At 50.4% G+C, this 22,641-nt stretch overlaps 1 protein-coding gene across 1 annotated transcript in view; it reads right to left on the reverse strand.

Moving 5' to 3' along the window:
• LOC128724681 (uncharacterized) overlaps positions 1-22,641 on the reverse strand; it is a 40,764-nt gene that overhangs the window by 11,527 nt on the left and 6,596 nt on the right. The window contains exons 2-8 of the mRNA XM_053818402.1: positions 19,622-19,929; positions 9,561-9,732; positions 5,063-5,198; positions 3,828-3,971; positions 3,559-3,759; positions 2,115-2,183; positions 314-423 (exon numbers count right to left, since the gene is read on the reverse strand). Of these exons, the coding sequence (XP_053674377.1) occupies positions 314-423; positions 2,115-2,183; positions 3,559-3,759; positions 3,828-3,971; positions 5,063-5,198; positions 9,561-9,732; positions 19,622-19,929 (1,140 nt within the window). The remainder of the gene's footprint in view (positions 1-313; positions 424-2,114; positions 2,184-3,558; positions 3,760-3,827; positions 3,972-5,062; positions 5,199-9,560; positions 9,733-19,621; positions 19,930-22,641) is intronic.

The raw sequence follows: 22,641 nt of genomic DNA on the forward strand, positions 1-22,641 counted from the left end.
ATTAAAAACGTGCTTTTAGCATTTCCCGAGACCGGTGGGGGTGATTGTTGCGTTGACCTTCGGTAGGTTCTCGTTCCTTCAGAGCGGCTGCTAGCAGGTCGGTTCGTTGGTGAAAACTGTCACGCAGCATCACCCAGGGCACCGTTATTCCGTCGATGGCACCGGGCTGGCATCGTGCGCGACTCATTATTAATTTCCTTCATTTTCTTCCGCTCCACTCGGGGTGTACCTTTTTTCTTCGCTGCTGCTTGTTTTCCACGTGCGTTCTGTCGTAACGGAATCGGGGCATCGGGTTCGGGTCCGGGTTACTTACCGCCAGGTTTTCAGCATCAGCGCCCCGTACGTCAGCGAGAAGCCAATTTCCCGCAACCAGATGCGAGCGGTGCAGGAGTACAGCGATGGGGGTGGATACATCACGACCGACTGCGAAAAGTCCGCCCCAATCCGAAAGGGAGGTGAATCCGCACGGAGCGAATGCGCGGGATAGAATGGGGCGAGAAAAATGCACAACGGAAAGTTGTAGCCTTCGATAAATAAAGCACGGCTGCGGGCCGCGCGTGGGAAATTGAGTGAAAGGACGATGAAAATGGCAACCTCGGCCCGGCAGCCCCATACACCAGGGCAGTTAGTTATGTAAATGAACGTAATTAGTGATTCTGGGCGCGTGCGAATGAAGTTAAAATTAGATTCGTTTTCTTCGTTTTTCTCGCTCTCTCTTCTCTTCTTCATCTTTGTGTCTATCTTCCCGGTGTATCTCCCACCGGCGGGTGGGCTGACTGATTTTTGCACCGTTTGTGGTTACAGGGCTGGCAGGAGCGAGAAACAACAGGAAAAATATGGGGCCAAATGCTGGCAGCGTACGTGGGAACGTTGGCTTTGATTCGTCGCTTTATGGTTCCGCTTTTGGTGCGGCTTTTTTTTGTGTTGGCAGAACGGAATGAAAGCGAAATGAAAAATTATTTAGATGCCTTGACCCGCGGCCCGAAAGCGACAGCAAGCGGAAAACCTCTCACACACACACACACACACTCACAGGAACATCATCTCCCACTGGGTGGGTGGGTGGGTGGGAAAAACCATGCAGACCAGGGGCCGTGATTTACGTCGATTCGGTCCGGTGCCGGTGCGCCTGCACAGGTCAAAGCCCTCTTTAGTTGGTATTTTGTAGGCCAAAACTGGGACGCCGCCCAGTCGACGACAAGCGGGAGGAATTTTCTGGCTCGCGGATGCTGCACAACGGCAGCGCCCTTGTCGTGCTTGTGTTTGTGGAATTTGTCCCCACCGCATGAGGCACAACGGGACAAAGCAAATGTAACGGATTTCAACTACATGCCTGCGGGATCGTCCCTGGATCGGAAGGATGCAGTGAGCTTTTATTTACTCATTGCCGCCTTTACAAAGCTCACCGAACGGAGCAGTGATTTCCCGAATCTATACACACACATACAAACACGCCCCCCAGCGTGGAAGGGCGTGCATGTGCTGCAAACGCAATATCATAAATAAACTTCAGCCGGGTGACAGGGCAAAGCGCAAAAGCGGACCCGGCATTAAAATCCGATTATCAGTTCTTCCGTGGCTCTTTAATCGCAAATTAAAAGCGGTAGCAGATTTTACAGCGCCAGTTTGGCGATGCAAAAATGTGTAATGTAATCACAACGCACGGGAGCAAGCACCGGTGCTGGTGGCAATCGAAAAAAAAATCGTTTTAAATGGAATTAAATTACGGCTTCTTGCTGCTGCCGGTCCAGGGGCGACCGGTTTTAGCGATTGGATCTCCGAAATTCTCGCAGTCATCGCGCGGATGAAGTAAAAACAACACGTCGCCCGCACCGCCGGGTGGAGTTGGCTACGTATTAAAACAAGATTAATGTATCCCATGAACGGGTTACCATCATTTTGCCATCTTTTGTTTTTGTAACTGTGCGCCCATTCTCGCTCCAAACCAACCAAACCGACAAGCAAACGGGAGAAAGTGAACCGCGCGAAATACCAAGGGGCATGAATATTTGAGTATGTATGTTAAATTAAAATATTCCCCACTCCCTGAGGCCGACCCGCACTGGGGCTGCTGGCAGGATTGGGGTCAGCGAAAAGAGAAAAAAAAAACTTACCGTACAGTAGATGCAAAATGCGCCCAATGCAATTACACGCAGTAGTGCGGGGCTTGCCGCTCGAACGACCTGTAATGGAAGATGGAGACACACACGAAAAAAGTAGAAGGAAATCACACTCACACACGTAAATGAATACCGTAGTACGGTCGAGTTTTTCCACAGTTTCCACAGTTTTATCCCGGCCTCTTTCTGTCGCTTCTGATGCCACTCGAGCATGTAGCAATTTAATTTGGTGCAAATTTTTGCGCAAATAATTGTACGAATTGAATTCAAGCGGCGGTGATGGTGGAAAATCCGCAGCAAATGGCCAACGAGCTCAGGGGAATAAAAAATATCGTCCCACGGCGTAAAAAAGTAAAGCCATCCATCCTTTCATGCGCCGGATTTTTCATGCTTATCGTAGCTTTGGCTTGGTGCCCAGATTGTTCGGCTTTTTTTTCGCGTCCTTTCGAGTCTCGCCAGAAAAAAAACACGCTTTCAAAATAGCTCGTTTTTGGTAGTATTTTTTTTTACTAAAAGTCGGTAAAAATATGCCAACTTGATGCACAACAAAAAAACAGCCTGCTTAATGCATATTACTTCATTTGAATGCGAAAAACGACACCCCGTTGTGGGAAGCGTTTGTCCGGGTGGGGTTTCAATAAATTGAAGTAAAACAAAAACGATGCCTCATTGAAACTCACGCCACTTCGGCTACTATCGGATGCGGCAATTATAATACTTTTCCAGCGTGGCGTCGAGAGCCGTCGTGAAATATGCAACCACCCAATCAAAGGGCTGCACCTTTTGTCAGACGATGCAATCACGCATTTTAAAACTGAGTGGGGTGTTTTTGTAGGCGTGTGGGAACGGGGCGAAAAAAAAACACGTTATTAAAATTCAAATTTGAGAGGCGTAAAAAAAAAGTCACTCCTCCCTGCTAAAGTGCTTGTTTGCCGTGTGCCGTTCGTACGGTGTCCGGTCTGTTGATGGTTCCGGTTTACGGTCAGCCAACAGGCTCGTGAGGTTAAACCAATGACAATGTGGAAAGCGCGTGAGAGTGACAGAAAACGGGAAGCAATCTACATTTTTTCTCTCCCACCTCACCTCACCGGGCATGCGGCATTGTTTATTGTGATTGTGAGCCACTTTACGATCGCCATTGTACTACGATGCAACGGCCTGTGACCGCATGTTGAGTGTGAACAAGTGTTTTACCGAGTGCCAAAAATTAATCGAATAATACACGTGCCATGCATTTTTATCGTGCATCATTCAGAATTAATGCAAGGCAAACAGCTCATCGCTGGTTGCCCGTAGAATGAAAAAGGATACCAATGGAATTGAGAGAGAATGACACAGTTTTCATTTGCGTCAGTTTCGATGACCTTCTGACACCCGTAGAGAAACATAAAGCCGGATTCAAATGGCCAGTAAAACCGATGGACCCCACGAAACCTACCTTAACTTGCTGATACTTGAAGGTGAACATGGCAGCCGGTGGCAACAGCCCAATGACGGCACAGGCCAGCACCAGAATGGACGTTCGCATGGGCCAGTTCAGGGCGGCCACGCACGGTGACGCATCCTCACAGGAATCGCATCCTTCCGCACACGGCAGGCACTCGTACGAGTTCGGGAAGCTGTACGTGCTGTACTGTTTCTGTGGAAATGAAACGAAAAGGACTTCGTTGGGTTTGGATCGAAAGTTGAACTGAAAGCGGCACTCACAAGCATCAGCTTCTCGTACTCCTCCTCGAGCGTGCTTCCGTTGAAGTACTTCTGCTCGATCGCCGTATCGGGGAAGTAGTATCCTTTGCGGCAGATGCATCTGTACGAGCCGCGCCGGAAGCCCAGCCCCGGGATCGAGGTGCACTGGAAAAGAGCGAGACGACAGGATTTTATGAAAACCAGACAAACGAAACCGACACACGGATGAGAGAGGGATTGATGGTTTGGTTTTTGTGTGGCTGGTTTTAGCTGAAAATGTCCAACAACTATCGGGATAATGGTGCTTGCTCTCCAAGTGGGTCGCAGTGTTGACGTGGAGTGAAACGAACCGAAAAAAGTTCCCCGAGCCAAAGGCACGGTTAGATGAATGGGCGTGGAAAATAAATCACCATGCCTCCAAGCTGAGCCAAGGATGAGGAGAATGCAAAAAAAACCGTCATCTGTACTTGAACATTTTGCAGCCACTTACACGATCGTGTCTACGGTGCGTGAAGGATCAGAAGTTTAAAGGATCCGGGGCACATTAAAGCCGCGCGCAAGCGGCTACAACATTGAAACAGCATTAAATTAATTAAAAGTAATGAAAGCAATGAAAATTTATCGCCCTTCGGCCCGTGCCGCACTTGCTCGAGCTCACGTACTTGTGAGGTTTCCCGTGCGGAAGGTTTCCTGGTTCCACCGGGAACGGGAAGGTGAGCAAAAAAACATCCTTAGCGCCAGCCGCGTAAGCGAGCGGTGCATTTCATCGCGCTGCTTTAATGGTGCCACGCGTATCTCAAAACTGCCTATGGAAAGAAAATTTACGTACGGTGGTGTTTGAAGCTTTATTTTTTTTGCGGGTTTCTCTTTTAAGCTCCTCTAAGACACGAACGAATACGAATGGTGCAGGATGTTTCTTTTTTATTGTTATTCTGAAACGTCCCGGAAAAAAGGCCACCTCTCGTTTGCCACTGAGACGGAGTGGTGCGGAGTGTATGAACAAAAAATCAGATTGAAAATCTACGGCCAAAAGTTACGGCGTTGGGACGATGTTTGAAATTTTTATTACACTACAACGCCTGGGTCCGTGGGGAAAACTGGGCTGGCCGCGTCCCAAAGCTTCCCGGCACCGGTGCAGTGCCATTGAAACAAAGCAAATACAGAAGGGCACCAAAAAAAAAGATAGAAGGCTCCAGCTTGGGGAGCGAAAATAGGAAAAAAAAATTGTTAAAAACCATCCATCCCGGTACACTTACCTCGGTCGTGCGCTGCTTGCACTTGTCCGTGCCGGCGAAAATGTTGAGCGGCTGGGGCACCCCAGATGGGGAGTTCTTCTGCGGACACTGATCAATGTCGACGCGCCTTAAATCGATATCGATGCCAGATGTACCCCTGCGAACGAGACGGTAAAACCCACCGGTGAAGAAATGGAATGAAAAAAAAAAGCACCCAGTCTCTGTGGTTTATGGGCGGCGCGAAGCTCATATTGGCTTTATTTGATGGCCATTAGCCATCGCCGGTGGCAGCTGGCTCGGTCGCTTTCACCGAGCGACCGAGAGACACCACCACCAGCGAGCTGGGCAATAAATTCCAATTCCGGTTGAATATTTTCACCAAACCCGGCGGTAGTTTCCGTGGAGGAAACGAGCTCAAACTGGTCGGTTTATCCGTCGCTTACACACGATTTATCTTGCGCGACTCTCCGCTTTGCTGCGCTTTGCAAATTTGCCAAATGAGTGCCACTAACAACAGTCGGCTAGGTGTGACGTTTTTCCCGGCGAAAAATCCACGGTCCCTCGGCAGTCCGGCGGCATAAGTCAACATCGCAATCAGCTGCCCACGCTGGTCCTAGCCGGTCGGCGGCCGCGATGGCGGTGATTGCGAAAGTTTAATCTGATGAAAGCAAAACAATCGATAAGCGGTCCACGCGAAGCACCGGAGCGGGGGAGAGTAATCCTATTAAGTTGTCGCTCATTGATTTTTAATTGAACATGAAATGGACTGGCCGGGCAGCTAGTGCGCGTGGGCGCCAGCGGCTTTGATCCCACGAGACTGCTAATAAGGGAAAGTAATCTTCAGCCTCGGGTGGATCGGATCGCGTCGGTTGTCGGGAAAATCCGACAGCCGAAGAGCGGAAGCCATTTTCCGGCTCCAGCCATCAACCGCTCATCCGGAGGTCCGGATAATGCTGATGGGAGCTCCCACGGAGCCGTTTACATTCGGCGTTTCTTTTCTTGTTCTTGGTGCGGTGGTTTTCCCGCATTGATGGTAGTTTTCCCTGGGTTCGCTTATCCGTGCGCTCCATCTATATTTCACTCAAGCCAAGCAACCGGCTCCGTTGGGGCCGAAGTTTGCCCGAAAAGGGGCGGCCAGCTGTGCGTTATCTTTAGCATTATTGCATGTTTCAGCACTTCCGTTCGCTTGCGCTCGAGAACCGTTTAGTCCGGTGCCCGGCACGGCCCCGTCACCTTGGCAACGTCTAAGCAGGCAAACTTTTCCACTCTTCCATCAATGCTTCCGTCAATGGGGGGGTGATATTGGAAAACTCCAAGGAGGCGCGTGATCGGCTTCACATGGACTAACTGAATTGTTTCTCGTGGTGTGCTCCTTATCGTTGGCCGGAGAAAAGCGCCAAACGTAACAAGAAAACACAATCGAACGCTTTGATGTGAGATTTTCCGGTTCGAAGTATTCGAGGGTTGATTTGCACAGCCTTTGCCCGGTTTCGTATCGCCAGATAATCGCCCATAATACCGGCGTCTGCCAAGTTTGTAGACAAAAGCGAAGCCTACTTAGACCCCTCCAGTTGAAAGGGGACCTGTGCGATGGTTTTCACCTTCTAATGGATGATTTAAAAAATCACCTCCATTTCTTTCGCAGATCGTACCACACCGATAGCGCTCAAGGTTCGATTAATCATCACGGTTGCGGTGTGGCACTGGTGTCCTTCCAAAAAGAAAAAAAAAACGGGACACCGATCGCAATCTCTCGCTCGATGTTGGTGCAGCGGCAGCTTTTTGTTGCTTCTTATCTTCATCCGTCCGCTCCGTGCACTATTAATTACCGGCAGATAATTAATCTCGCTCGCAATCGGTGGCCCGTTCAGTTCAGAACGCTGCGTTTGAGCGCCGGCAGCCGTTTGGGCGTGCCTTTGTTGGTGAGTTCCCGTGGCCCACCAAAGATGGGACCATCGATATGGGATGTTGATTAATAGAGATGGAACAATGATTGCGCTCTCCGCGGGCGTCGATGGGAAGGATTCGTTTAAATGCCTTCGTACCGGCTTGGACTGCCCGCCGGTGCCAATAACGTATTATCGAACCGCAGCCTGGTTGGGGGCAGGGGCGCTTGTACTAATCGCATTTCGGCAGGATTTATGAGACGCCAGCAGAAAACTACCGATAAGCGGATTGCCGGCTCTTGGTGGTTGGGTCGTAGCTTGGAGCTGTACGGCTCGTTGCGTTGGACGTTAATTATCGCTGGCTGGTGAAGCCCGACGGAACTGTTGAATGTCTCAGGACAGGGGAGCATAGGAAAGCAATGCTTGAGGGCTCTTAGAGCTAGGAATGTCCTTGTTCTGATGTCTCGCTACTGATGTCCCACTCGGACGTGGAGTCATTGTCAAGGACAACCCAATAATCGTCGGCGGAATGAGCTCGTTGTGCGGTTTCCCATCGCGTGGAGGTTGGCAGAATCTCAGAGTTTCGGGATCTTTTGGGTATTCGGCATCGGGAAACGAACTAATCATTGTATGAAGAGTAGAACGAAAGAGAGAGCACCCAACTCCCGTAGACAAACTGCGAGCAATTTGCCCAAATTCTTCCATCGTGGGTCTACTTGGGCACGTTCAAGGATTTAAGAAGCGATTCGCAGAAAACCCGAACCCCTCGAAGCTCGACTGCTGAGCCCAATTTATCGTCCAACGATGTAACGATGAGTGATTTACGATCGACTCGGCCAACCACAACCATGGCAGAAGATTGGACACCCGGAGTTCTCTCCCAGCTTTGGGTCGTAGGACACGACACCGAAGTGTCGGCCCCGAAAGCCCTACTGCATGTTGCGGCAACAAGTAGGACGAAATTACCGCAATCAATTTTCACTTGTACGAGTCGAAGGGAGCGCCCGTACAAGTGGAAGTCGTTTCTTGTGGGCTTCCGAGGTGCCGTTGAAAACGGGCGCTTCCTTGGCGACGACCACCTACCGCGTGGTCGTCATTTTTTGGTGATGGAACGGTTTTTTTGTGGGGTCCGTTTTCGGGTGCGCTGCACGAAGAACCCCGGTTGGCCAAAAGCTCATTCAATCAAATCCCATTACGGGTTTGCACGTTCGTTTCAAGGGGGCTTTTTTTTCGGTTCTCTTTTATTTCCACCTGATATTCGCTCTTTTCAGCCTCATCAGCGGCAACGGAACGGATTGTCAGGATGTCGCCCGGCGGAATGAATAGTTATGCTTCTTCGGCCTCGGTTCGCCTGAGCGAGCGCTCTTATTTCCGTTGCTACAGCACGCCTTTTTTTTGTCCCCACACACAGATTGGTTGCGCTATTTTCCGTTGCACCGTTGCCAGTTTCATTCAGGATCCAATCGTCTGCCATGCGACATCCGCGTGTGCGTCGTGTCCTTGCCCCGGTGACCGGTTCGAGCGGCTCGAGCAACATGATCCCGTGGGCTGGAATTTGCCGTTCGCAAGGACAATGGCGATTTTTCTTGCCGGGTCCGATCCATTCGCCTCAAATTGGACCCATTGGGACCACTGGAGCTAGTGACGTCTAACGGTGGCGTGGTGTGTCGGAAGAAGCTGAGGCGAATCCGGGAAGCATAAGCCGACCCAATGTTCGCGTCTATCGACACACAGCACCCACACCCACAAGCACTCATGCTCATTGTTCGCTTCGCCGAAGAATGTGAGCAAATATTTCTACGCCAGCTGGCGAAACAACGCGATGTCCAAATGGTAGTGTCCTCTGGTGGCGTGGCTCGGGACTATCGTTCCTGGCGCACGTTCCTTTTCATTGGGCGATCGTCGGTAGATCGCGGCGGGTGGATTCGCTTTTCACGTTCGTTTGTGTGCCTGTTCCAGCGCGAGACTACCGTGTGGCCTTTTTACGGGCCTTTCACTTTTTTTTGTTGCGAGCTGGGGAAATTGAAAGCTCGACAATTATTTGCAACCCTTAGCCCCTATTAATAATGTCGCTTGTCGACAGGACGAACTTCGCAGACCGGGCGCACTCGTTCCTCGGGGTTTGAAACCGGCATCATGCGCTAATCGGTCCACCGTGCGACCACGGAACGGATAATCGAGCGAGCTTTCATGTTCCGGAGCGCCGAACGGCTAATGCCATTGTCGAATGGGAATTATAATTATGAGGATCTGTGTCTTTTGTCACGATTCCGGTCGCAGAATCGCAGCCGTGCATTGTGCGCCTGGCACGTTCTGCCGATTGTGCGAATCGGGCTGGCGGAATGAGTTGAGTATTGAACCAGCGCAGACTCGGACGTGGCTCATTATTAACGATGTGCTGTTTCCGAGGACCGCGCTGATCGCTTTAATTGAAACTTGTTCACTAGCGTATTGATGGTGCCTTTCGTTAGACTGATTGAATAGCGGAAACAAATGAAAATCACGTAAACGATTCGAGCGCTTTTTGAACGCTGAAATGCACCTCGAAGTTTTCCAGTAATTTCCTTCTTGGCACCGTGGCTGCCTTTTCACGCCTGTCCCTTAGTGCTTGACAGATTGAAGCTTTCACTTACTTGAAAAAGTACGTCCCGTTCTCATACCCGAAGAAGGGTACGGTGTACGTCAGCATCCAGATATTTCCGCCTCCACAATCGTAGTACGGCTTCGACCAGCGTCCGTCCTCGTACTTCACCGACAGGATCTCGTCCGCCTGCCGCTCGGTGTTGTTAGTGTACACGTGGAACGCTGTCATTGGGGTGGGAAAAGGGAGAGAAAAAAAAATAGCGGGCGACAAGATGTCAGCGAAAATTAATATTAAATGTTGGTGGGCAAATTAAAACGCACCGGCACGCTATTTATTTATTTTCATTTCCTCCCTTTCTCAGGTGGCTCCGGTGGCTGGCGGACGGTTCGCAGGAATCGGATGCCAAAGAGTCGGAACGTTGGAAATGTGAAGGTAAAAACGCGGTAAAAAAGGACGAAAAACGCCAACCCACAAACTGTGCGCAGATTGTTGACGGTGCATCAACGGAAGGCAATCATCTCAAGAGACAGGTAACCAGCGAGTTCTCGCGAATGGCAATCCATTTGCAGGAAAGATTTTTCAGCGTCCACACTCCACTCGGTATTGATCATGGTGGTGTATGATGGCGTGTTCATTTTTTCTTTTCTCCCCACTCTCGCTTTCTGATTTTCTTTCACGTCGGTGAAAATTCCCGAAACTCGTAAAAATATCATAAAAACGATCAGCAAAATAGAAAAAAACAAGCGCGTCTACGAATTCAATAAACACAATCTGACGGGTTTGGGTTTTGGGAAGTTTTTCACCGGAACTCACCCGGCCGGGAGCACGAGCAACGTTGGTAAGTTTGTGGCGTTGACACAGCCCGACGTACGGAGAATTCACGGTGAATGCGTTGACGAAAAGACCAAATTAGGGGTCGCTATTGAGCGCTCCAAAACAGGCTTGGCGGCGTCGGCATCTAGCCTATAGGCACCACCGTCAGGTGCCCGGTGCCTGGAAAACAAACCTTCAGCAAACCGCACACAAGCGTGCGGGCGTAAAACGGTGAACCTGACGCACCGACCCGAAGGTCGTAGCTTATCGAGCGAGAACTTTTTGCATGTCGCACAGACGAGTGACTTGCGGAAGCGAAACCTCGAACGGAAAAGTTTCGTGGGGCCAACTTTCACTTCGTCACTCGCGCGCCACATTCCATTCGATAAGGGCCACGGTTGTGGTTGTTTGCGGCGGGCATTGTTAGAATGCCGGCATCAAAATCAAGCGACTCATTTGCGGGTTCGTCTGATCCCCGGAAGACACTGCACTTCTCGTGGCACGTGGCTCGCAAGCAAAAGGGTCACCCGAGGAGGGGCTCGATCGTGGCCATGGCTGAAAGTTTGCAAGATTTATTGCGACACTCCGACCCGCCGAGGTCGCGGGAGAGTGGGTGGAAGTTTTTCCCGCGACGGGAAATTAATCAAACGCGAATGGCAAGCCTTTCAGATATCATCTGCTATGCACGGGTATTGGAAGCGGCTTTTACCCAGTGACGAGCCTTGGCGGGACGTGCGTTCCTGCGAAACCATTACCCATCGGGCGAACAATTTATCCAATTTTTGCCTCGAATCACGGCCGCGTGGGTTTGCGTGACCTAATCAACTCGAAACCCCGTCACGATTCGGGAGAAGTTTCAATTTTCTTCCAATTCTCGGGAAGCCCTCCGCCTGCCAGCCATCGGTGGAGATGCTGGGGAAAATCTTATCCATCAACGGCAAAAGGATATTGTGTTTTTCCACCTCTTCTTGCATTTCCTATCAGCCAACCGAGGAAGGTGACGTTCGTCGCACAATCACGTCCCGGAGGCTCAAGTCACGGAGTCGGGAGGTTTTTGAGATCATCCCGGAATGGTGATTGAATTCGTCAGCGGAAATTTGCGGGCTCTCCACTTCACTTTTGCTTACCACATTTTCTTTTGTGTTCGTGGAAAGCAACAACATTTTCGGTGCGCAAACATTTGATCTATTTTTAAGCAGCTTCACTTCCGAGAACGGTTTAGCGGCACAGGGAACCGCGGGAGATCACCGACAAATGACATGTCATCTGCCCGTAATGGTCTGCCTGGGGAACCCCATCAGGGGCAGTAATACGAAACGATATGGATATTGCTTCCCAAGCCCGCAAAAGCCTTTAATGCCACCGTGCCGCTGTTCTGCGTAATCGCGTAGTCGCGATAGAGCAATCGGTGGCTATTCCACGCACCCGGATGTCTCAACGGCACGAGCCTAACGACGAGTCAACCAGACCTGTTTGTTCTACGACATAATCACTACGACTGCGATTCGTGCTAGACAAACCTCCGGAACATGGAAAATTGGAGCTGTGTCGCGGGAAAACTCGCAAGCGACCGCACGCACGCACTGGCCAAGGGAATGCTAATCTAAATGAAACGTTTTTATGAAACGCTTCGTCACCGGGCCGGGGTAATCGTGGGTGGAAAAAACCCATCCCCACCGGCCCGTAGAGTGCTCAGACAGCACGCTCGAGCTGCTTTACCGACATTTGTCTGCTCTTTGTTTGTTTTCTTCTTGCGCCAATCGCCGCCTACGTGGATGGATGTTTGTCTGGCTCGGTACGCGCATCCTTTTTGGATACGTGTGTACAAGTGTGTGTGTGTATGTGTGTGTGTTTTCTTGTCATAATAAAGCGACACACAATGCATTCATAATCGCTTTCGGAACCGGCACCGAGGACTTTTGAGCTGACGAAAAACCGGGGAAAAGCAGCGCCAGTCACGCTGAAGGAACGGAGCAAACGGAAGCCGTGTTTGTTTGAACGGGTTTTTTGAGGAACCATCTTCACACGGCCAGGAGTGCGCCTGTACGGCTCGAGGAATTGTTTCCGTTTCGGTACATTGACGGTGAGTGTGTGTGTGCGTGTGTGTATGTGTGGTACTTCCCGTTGGCTCAAGGATATGGTCTGGTACACGTTATGCCATATTTTCGGTACTACTCCAAGCGAGCTTGAAGAGCCATCGAGAAACGTCCGTGTTTCTTCTTTCCGTGTTCCTTTCGCCACGCTCTTGCCCGGTGCGGGTGTAGTTTTCCACTTCACAATTTTTTTTCTGCTTCTACATTTGTGACTTTACGTCAACTTTCTAACCTCGCCCAGCTTGGCCAGCCGGCTCCCGAGCGGTACAACATATTGGGTTCGATATGTGTATTTTTCCTCTTTTTTTGTTGCTTTTTCTTCGCTGGTGCTGCTATCACCCGGAACCTTTTCCAACCCGGTTCGAGGGTGTAACGAGGAACTCAAGTCCACGCTGACGTCGCCGACGACAACGACGATGATGACGACGACGACGACGACACTGTTGATAGTGATGTTGATGATGTTTGAAGGTTGGGAAAATATGTTTGTTGACAGTGCTGTTGTGGAGGGCGACAAACGGCTGCCAGGCTGGTAAAGGTTTGCGAATCCGAAGCATCCCATCAATGCGTGGCTCGGTTCGTAACGATTTCCCTCCCATGGGTTTGGAGCCGATATCAGCTTCGAAGCACGGAAACAGCAGCTACCGCATCCCAAACAAAAAAACCCTACCACAGAAGTGAGTTATAATAATCATCCTCAGCGTGGAAAGCGAGAGTGAGTGAGCGAGTGATCTGGCACACGTAGGAGTGTGACGGAAACCCGGGCCGATAGAGTGGCTGCCAGCAGTTATCGTATGTGCACGGCTTCCGATGGAAGATTACATCATGTCATGGGAACACCGGATGGAGAGCTTTTGACTCCTCGTTTCCCAACCGAAGTTCCCGGAAAAACGGGGCGATCATGTTAAGGGGTTGATGATGTATTTTTCTCTTGTTTCGGAGATCCCTACGCAGCCATCTCGGTGCCATCGACGTCCGCTCAAAATTCATCCTCCAAAATGTGAGCCCGGCCTGGGGAGTACTGGTTTAGGATTTCATGCCACCCAGTACAGGCCTGTATCGGCTTCGCTTCTCTAATGGTGCATTTTGCCACTTAGCTCGGGAACATGAAGTCTACCTTCTCACATTTCCCGTCAGTGGCCTGTCAACAGCGGCGGCACCGGCTGTTGGCAGATAATTTGTTATGCTGCAAAAACGACCGTTCCGGGCGTTGTGGTATGCGATAAAATCGTACGAAATTACGCAGCGTCGCATAGCTCCACCAGACAAAAGGTCACTGGAGGGGAGCAAATTGATGACGAAAAATAACACTCGGATAACTTTGGGAGAATGAACTCGCCTCATTAGTTGCCAACGATCGTTCGGCACCTATTACTTTCGTTCCTATTTTGCTTCTTGGAAAAGTACATTCTAACAATGCAAAAACTTATTTCAAACTCACACAATGGGCACCTGGAAGCTGTTGGGGATTTTTTTTCTCCGATTGGTTCAATATTGCGAAAATGAAGAGCCGTCCAGCGGCAGCCTCGTAAACCCATGCCACTTTCGATCGAAGGAGGGTTTCCACTTTCGTTGCTGGGATGAGGAACAAAAGAAAGAAAAAACGTCCCCCCAAAACAGTGGGGGTGTTTATTTGTATTGCGCCGCTATTTTTTCGTCCAAGCGGAAGATTGCGCTACGACTTTTTTTCCTGCTATATGCTTTTGCTCCTTTTGAGCCATATGTCGGGGGAAGTGCGTATGCTTTGGCAAAAACGAAACCAATTTCGTCGCTTTTGATCACCCGAATGAATTGGAACACGTGTCCACTTCTTGGACGGTCCGGATAATGGTCCTAGCATGGCTGGGAACGTGCGGACGTACGAGAAATTCGGACCCGGATCTCATTCTCGGTGCCGATCGTTTGTAATCTCCCGGGAGAAGCACGTGCAGTACATCGGGCACCGTGATTGATACGGGAATTGGTCGAGCGATTCGGCGTGTCGTTTCATTTTTGGCGCTTCATTGCAGCCGTGACACAACGTTTTGACGTTGAAATGCGACAGATTTTAAATTGAATTGGCCGAAAGAAGGACAAACAAAAACAGCCGACCAGCAAACGTATTTCAAATTGCACGCTGCTAACTTAATAACCGGTCTGGTTCCCTCTGGCAGCTCTGCTCTACGGGGCCCGTATTTCTGCCATTTCACCGGAAATTAGCGTCAATAGGAACCCATTGGCGCGTGGGATAATTGTTTGTTACGCGCCAGCATATGCCAAATTCGGTCTGAAACTTCCAAAGCTCAAGCACGGGAAAACGGTGTAAATGTGCTCCCGTACGGTTCCAACGATTAAATTATTTTAATTCCGTTCGCGAGAAGCGCGGCCTGATGCTGGCTTTGCAAAATAGACACCCTAGTTTCCCGGAAGCGCGGCACCGTGCTTCCTGGCAGGTCGAGAAGGATATGCGGGAAAGCTCTAACTCGATCCTTGTGCCACGACGATTTGTCAGCTGACAGTCAATTCGTACGGCTTATCTGTTGTTTGCAGCCACCGGCAGCAAGGTGCTCGTACGGCAGCCGGCTTTCCCGAAGGATTCCACCCGCGAATGGCGGTGAGCGTTGGGAAGGTGAGAAGATTTACGAAATAATTTCAGAAATGCGTTCCCCATACGGGAAGCACCTATTCCGCCCGCGTAACGCGTTTCTTACGCGTTCAACGATGCGCAGGAAAAGGCGGCAAAACGACACTTTCGCCCTTTATCTCGCAGCTTTTCCTCGGGTGGGCGCACGTTTATCATACGCCACGGCGCTATTAGCATCCGGGAAATGCGATTGTAATGCGGAATGGGCGAACGCACGGGAAGCACCAGGAACGGCCAAAATGGTATTAGCAAGATTAGCAAAACCGTACGCTCCGATTTTCGAGGAATAAAAAAAAACATAAAATAAAGAAAAGGACGACCAGGACTTTTTGCGAGTGAAAACACAACAACAAACCATCGTTTCGTGACTGCGTGTGTTTGTCTTTGGTAGCCCGTACGGATGAAATTAGGAAATGCTTGCACTTGTTTTTCCAGCTGCTTCATCATTGCCCCTTTCCGCAAGCTCGATTGTGACTCGTGGAATTCTGCAGGAGTATTAAGCATGAGTACGGTGAAAAGCGGATCTAACCTGACTGAGGAAAACTCTTAAACGATAAAAATAATATCTACCAACCTGTAGTTTGCGAAAAAACACACACACGCAGCCATCTATTCGCTCACAACCATTCTTGGAAAATAGACTTAAAACTCACGTTTCCAAATCTGCGATGCGGAAAAAACTTAGTATTTCCCCCCCGGGGGCACGGCAAAGCGTTTCCGTGAATGTGGCCAGTGAGCTTTTCGTTTTGTGTTCTTTTTTTTGCGACGTACGTACAAAACATCCCGATCATTCGGGAAGCGAACTTGTGTGCCCTTAAGTCGGACCCCCGAACGTTCGCCCGGATGCCGTATTATGACGCGTTGTATTGAATATTTTATCCCCAGTTCCGGTTATGGGCCTGATTTTGTTACTGCGGTAGAATCCGATCGCATAGGAGCCATAAATCCGGCCCGTGCCGCCGAAACAGCGAGTTTCGCGGAAGGTATGCTTAGGCCCTCCGGTTTCCGTTGAATCCCACTGTTTGGTGGCCATTGGCTGAGCGATGGGAATTTTCCGGGAGGTGGTTTGTGCTTTTTTTTTTGGGTTTCGTTTTTTTTCTGCTCGCTTGTCAGTGTATAGTTTCGACAAACGAACACGAGTTCTGCAGTGCACTTCCGGTGCGGTTTCGCGAGCCGAACGAGAGAGGAAGATGGGCAGCATAATAGCTGAAAAAAGTTTTCCCGCACGTTCGCAAAAGGTTGAAAGCGGGACTCAGCTGGTACCGGTGGCTAAATAGCGCAAGTTGGCGAGATCCGACACAGATCCAGCTTTCGGAACTGTTACATTTTGTTGCAATGGGGTTTTTTCTTTTGTTTCCGAATCGAATTGCTCAAAGTTTGAACTAACGCTCCCTTTGCGTTTTGGATCGGAAGCGTGTTGTGTTTTATTTCGAGCAAAAAATGAAACCATCTTTCTGAAAGCATAATTTAAGCTCCCTTTTTCGTTGGAAATAAAGATTTCACCATATGGCGGCGATATCTGCGTCACCCGGAACCGACGCATGGCCCCGGGACCGGTTCGATGTGCCAGCACGCTGATCGCTTATGAAGAACATGCCACGAATTGATAAGAGCCGAGCCTTTCCCGTGCCCGAAATAGTTAATAGATTCCACGCCGAAGTGATTGATGGGACGACGCGCTCGTGAATATTCATTCACACAATAGCAGCCCACGTGGCCAGCAGGTTCGCGGAAGAGAGCCGCTTTTTTTTCGGTTCCATTCCATTCGACCGTGACGTGAAATGCTGCCCGAGCCGGAAAAGTTTTAGCTGGAAAACAAAAACAACACGCCCGCAGCAGGCGAACGACGCGCAAGGACCACGGAAGGATAGTAGCATCATCCAATTTACTGGCCCACTTGCCGGGTCGATGTAAAAATAGGAATCGACAGCAGTGCCGCTGGTGGTGGCTGAGGTGGCCACACGGTACGTGAAAAACAAAATCTCGGCCTTCTTTAGTGAAACCGAGCAAAAGAAGAGGAACAAAAAAAAACATAAAAGCTGAGCAAGAAAAAAACGGAAGCTCTCGAAGAAGACCCTTCTCAGCAAACGCCATCATCATCATCATCGTCGTCATCATCGTCGGCGGGCGCATCTTCTGGGGCTTGATTTCGTAAGCTGCCCATCGAGTGCCTTTTCGAGGCATAATGAGTTAATGGGGGGAACGCTCGGTGAAGCTTTCGAGGTACGGGCCACTTTTCACCGGGTTTGCTCCCGTGCCCTGCCGAAGCTGCGTGACTGATTCCGGTGGTGTAATCAATTCCAGCTGACTTGCGGTTTTGTGGCCAGGCTCCGTGCCCGGGCTCCGAGTGGTGCGCTAGCCATGCGGATTACGTTTAGAGCAAAAGCTTCGAGAAAAGCCGAAGAAAACGTGAGGTTAAGAGGTTTTTCATACTGCTTTCGCACTCCTTTCTTTGGGTTTCCTTCGATGGCGCACATCATCGCGTCCCGGTGCGTCGGTATAGCATCGGTGAAGATGATAATTCATCGAAGTCATCCAACCTGCTCGAGTAAAATGGAAAACTCTCTTCAACAAGTCACAACGGGCAGTAAGTGCGGTCTGGTCGAAAGGGTTCTCCGAGAGCACAGGCCGGCCACACTGGGCGCCGAGATGGTCCGCATAAAGCATTCCCCAATCGCTCTCAAGAGGCGCTCGTGAAGTGATTTAGACCGTTTAGCGTTGCGAACAATGGAAGGAGGACTAATTTTTTTTTTGAAAACCCACCACCGGTTGGTGGGAAAACAATTAGTGTCGTGTTACGAGATAACGAACTCGCGCTCAAAGAAACCCACGTTGATTAATCACTCCAAGGCCGCCAAGGAGTGGCCAAGGATTCGACGACGCTGCCTAATTAATCCTCCGCCTTTCGGTCGGTTCTGAGACGGGAGCTGAGTGGATCCCGTATTGAGCCGATTGATTCACAAACAAGTGTCATTATCAAGCGGTTCCAGCACGAGACGGTGCTTCAGATAAACATGCCAACTCAGCGTGGCTTTTCGTGCCGGCGTCGAGTGTTTCACCAGAACGCTATCGGAAGTGGTGGAATTTTTATCCCATTCCGTCGCTTTTTCGATGAAGGATTTTTGTTTTTTTTTCTTTACTTCACTTGCCTTTAAAGAACCCTTGCGGGCTTAACCGGTAAGGAACGGTTACTTCTTACGACGAGATTTGCAGAAATGCACCAACGTACTGTCAGCTGCAGCAGTCCAACGAGAAGTGCTCCTGTACTTGTCTGCCTGCATTTGCCTCCCCAATGCTTGTCAGGATGTGTTCAGGAGAGCGCAACGGAATCGGAAATAATCTCGCACGGGAATATGAAACCACAGCGGGGTTTTCTTCGGCCAAAACACGCACAAACTCACACCCACACATGTGGATGGTAAGCCGACGATACGCGAATCCGGCATCCTGAATAGAGATGTCAAGTGAAGGACTTGCTCGAGTGACAGCTCGGAAGGACGTAAGCTTCCAAACCATGTTCCCGGAACCAGGTAGTGGTCCGAGCCGGCACCATGTCGCATGTGAGTGTGTGAGTAGGCCAAGAGACTCTCTGGTGCGACAGCTTGCACAATCGAATTTCAGCGGCAGGACAAAGAACGCCAAAGAACCGCCGTCGAGGATGTGGGAAATGGCGAAACGAAAAATAATCCCCCGACAATGGACGCCGAAGAATATGGACAAAATGCACCGTTCGTCTATTGGCGGGTGAGCTTGGCACCATTGTGCATCGGACCGGAATGGTGTAATTGTTCTTTTCCTGGCACACAAAGCGCAGCAAAAATTATGGAACTTGCTGTGGATGGGGAAATTTTTTTTCCAGTGTTTTCTCAGTGTAAAACATTATAAAAAAACTATAATTTCACCTTGCGGACGGTTGTCGAATTGTCTGGTTTTCGTTCGCCAAATGAATGCACATCTCTTGTTCTCGTCTCGCGAGAAAAGCACATTGTTGTACAAGCTGCTTCCAGCAGCCGTCTTACAAGCGAATATTTCCACCACAACGAAGATCGCAAAGTTGTGTTTCTGTGTTTTGCGCTCGCAAGAAAATAGTTGCCTTTACTTTACTTCGCAAAAACGCGCAGTAGCCATTGCATTCCACGAAACGTCCAGTTAATGCGATAAAAAGAGATTGTAAAACGGCGGTGGCGCGTAAAAGTCGTTCCACGAAGTTTTAAAATTGAATCAAGCAAAAATGACGATGAAAAATGAGTCGAGCGAAAAGAGAAAAAAAAGCAACCCTGGGAGCAACGAAAAACATGGCGCCTGTGTACGGAAGCAACACAATGTAACTAAGCGCTGTAAGCACTCCTACCAAGCATTAGCATCCGGTTCATGGCAGCGAGGCAAGCGGAAGCGATTTGCCACCGTGCAACGGACCACAGACTTGGCGAGCTCGAGCAGAAGCGTTCGCCATACGCTCGGGCATGGGAAAGCGTTTGCGAAGGCACCCCCATGGTGAGATCGCGAGCCTCTTCCATCGCCAGCCAGAGAAGCCAGTAAACGATGCGCGAACAATGAAGCGTGCCAAAGAAATATACTTACATTTAATATACTGCTCGTTGCGCGCGATGACCTTTTCCGCGTTCTTGCGCGCCAGAAAGAACCACTCCGAGGTGTTGCCCAAGTAGTGGTACTCGAGCGCGAGATCCTTGACGAGGGAGGCGCCCTGGTCCGGTGGGGGCAGCCGGTACGCGAACGGGCAGAACAGGCCCCGCTTGGCCGGATGCTGGTTCCAGTCGAAGCAGTTTCCGCCGGCGAAAATATCATCGTCAAACTCGACCATCGACAGGACGGACGCGTGCAACAGGTGCTCTGATGCCTGGACGTCGGCCGACGAGAACTTGAAAATCCTGCCATGGCCGGGTGCGTTGGAAAAACCGAGGGAGCGTTCGAGAAAAAAGAAGAAAAAAGAAGATGGAGAGAGAGTGAGTGAGTGAGTGAGGAACATCTAATTAACTTTCGTGCCAGTTGTTTTGTGCCGGTGGCCAGTTTTTGGAGGGCTGTTGTTTTACTGCGGTACATCGCACGTGCCGCACGTTGCTCGAAGCGAAATGGTGCCAATGAAGCTGTACGATGGCACTTCATAAATGGTTTTTATTTATCTGTTTTTTTTGCTGCTGCTCGATGGCGATGGGTCAAGCCAAGGGCCCATTATGGAGTACCGGTTTTTCGCAAATGTCTTCGCAGTTTTATGGCCATTCGAAACAAATTACGGTTCGTAGGGCGTTATGAGCTGATCAAAATGCGCCTATAAAAGGTCATTTTCACCGGCAAGCATTTGCCTCGTTCGTAAATGATGAAAACTGCTATCAAAAACAAGCCCTGGTCTATCTCAATTAACAAAACAAAAAAAAACTCAACCATCCTTGCCGTGCATCTCTCGAGACATTTCACCTCTACCGAAACTCATCACAGATTCACGGCACGCAAGTTACGCGCGTGTCAACAGCTACGCCATTCCTCAGCCAAAGCAAGCGTACACTTTTCCTCCCACACACACACACACACAGAGGGCTGTTTGCGGTGCGCAAGCAACACCACACGCCAACGCTCTGGAAACAAATCGCTCCGGATAAGAAAAACAGCAAGTCGCACCTGAAGCACTCGCCGGTGAACGAAAGCTTGTCGAAGCGTAATGGGCAACATCTTCAAATCAAGACAAATTGGTAAATATTTCACCGCAAAAAACACCGCACAGGCGCGCGAACAACGGCACGGCTTTGCGGTGGCCAAATTAGGCGAAATGTGCTGTGTAATATTTTTCCCACCGGGCCACCGGGGGGGGCGGCTCGTAACCGCAACGTCGAGAGCCTGGAGCTGGGGGTCGTTTTGGCCCACGCTCGAAAGTAACAGCACCGCCATCGAAACTTTATCTCTCCGTTCGTTGGTCCGGCTGGCGACTGGTGTCCTTTCTATTCATTATGCCGAGAAACAGGGACCTTCGCAGAACCGTCCGGCGGGCCATCCCGGGGCCGATAGGCATCTTCGATGATTGATTACCGTATACTTAGCGAATCAATTTGCAACACTCGAGGCGTTTAATCATTCTGATCCGCCGGGTTTCAATCTCCGCCGACGAACGCCGGCTCATCAACGCCGGCCGGACCGAGATCCTGTCCCGGTTGGATGGGACGGCTGGTGCAAAATTAGCCCCACCATTAGCCCCCGGGATGGGGGACGTTGTGGTTTTGACAGAGAGGGGGTGGCAAAGAAGAGGGTCCTTTTTCGGTCAACACGTGACACGACAAGGCGCCAGCAAGTGAGCGTCGTCCGATTGAAAAACTTCCTAACGACAGGCATTTCCGGCGGGTGACTGATTTGAGATGCCCGTTTCGCTTTGTGCCCTGATCGATGGGCGCGCGGCCTAAGGATTCCCATTTACCCAAGACACCAACGGTCATGCAGGGCAGGGCGTGCGAACAGGATCCGGTCCCGGTTGGGCGGTGCTCGAAGAGTGTCCCTTGAATTCTTCATTAGCAATCCGATTAATTTCACCGTTTCCGTCCGAGCGCGTGCACCGAACGGGCTTTTACTTTGAGTGCTTTTCCGGCACGTTTTCCATCGTCCCTTTGTGTGTGTGTGTCTGTGTGTGATGCGATGCGAGGACCCGAAATTAAATAAACAACGTCCACACGGCGCAACATGCCGGACCGTACCGTTCCAACGGGAGCCAACGGGTTCAGAGCTTTAATGGCCAGAACTTGCCCTCCGCCCAGAGCGCACCAGGTGAAGGTGATCGCAAATTAAACGTACCAGCAGGAGCAGGATCGTGTTAACTTCAATCGTCCTCCGCCTCCTCGCACATTGTATCTCTTATTGTTTACAAATTGTCTATATTTGCCCGGGTTACCAGGAGCATGGCCCCAGGTTTATTGATGCGTTTTGCGCACGACGAGTAGCTCGGTAGATCATATCCTTGCGCTCGCACTTGCAGCTCTCACTGCATGCATTTGCAAATGTAAACTCGTTATGATTTAATTCAAATAACCCCGGCCTAACAAGCCGGGCCCCCGTTGTTCAGCGTTAAAGTTCGTTCACCAGGTTCAGTAGCAAGAGCCATTCGGGGGTGCACACCCACGATAAATAACTCCTTCATTGTGCACAAATAAACCCGTGGCTGGGGTGTATGCATCATGAGATGCGAGTGACTGTACTAACCCGGTCAGAGCACCGAACACTGGGCTGGAGGCTTCCGGGGTCGCAACAATGACGGTAAGTCGTGTCGGTGTTGCCATTACGTTTCCGGCTGCTTACTGTGTTCACTAAAACTCCCTCGCGGGAGTACACGAGGCCCTGACCCAACCGGTGTTCGTCCGCTTTGTCCGGCTTGACTCCTTGGCGAGGACGACACAAAAAGACACACCCCGGTAGTGCGATTGGCATGAATGCAGATCCTGACCGAGTGCCGGGAGGACCAAACGCAAAACCCGACGAAGAAAGACCCGCCGGGATCAACAAATGAACGAAATCACAATCCCACGTGCCACGTACGCGTTGGACATAGCCCAACCCGCTAATGGGCTCTCGGGCTCCCGCAGGACGACCAGAACAAGGACAGCCGC

This window comes from Anopheles nili, chromosome 3, assembly GCF_943737925.1.
Source record: "Anopheles nili chromosome 3, idAnoNiliSN_F5_01, whole genome shotgun sequence".
Classification (NCBI taxonomy): Eukaryota; Metazoa; Arthropoda; class Insecta; order Diptera; family Culicidae; genus Anopheles; species Anopheles nili.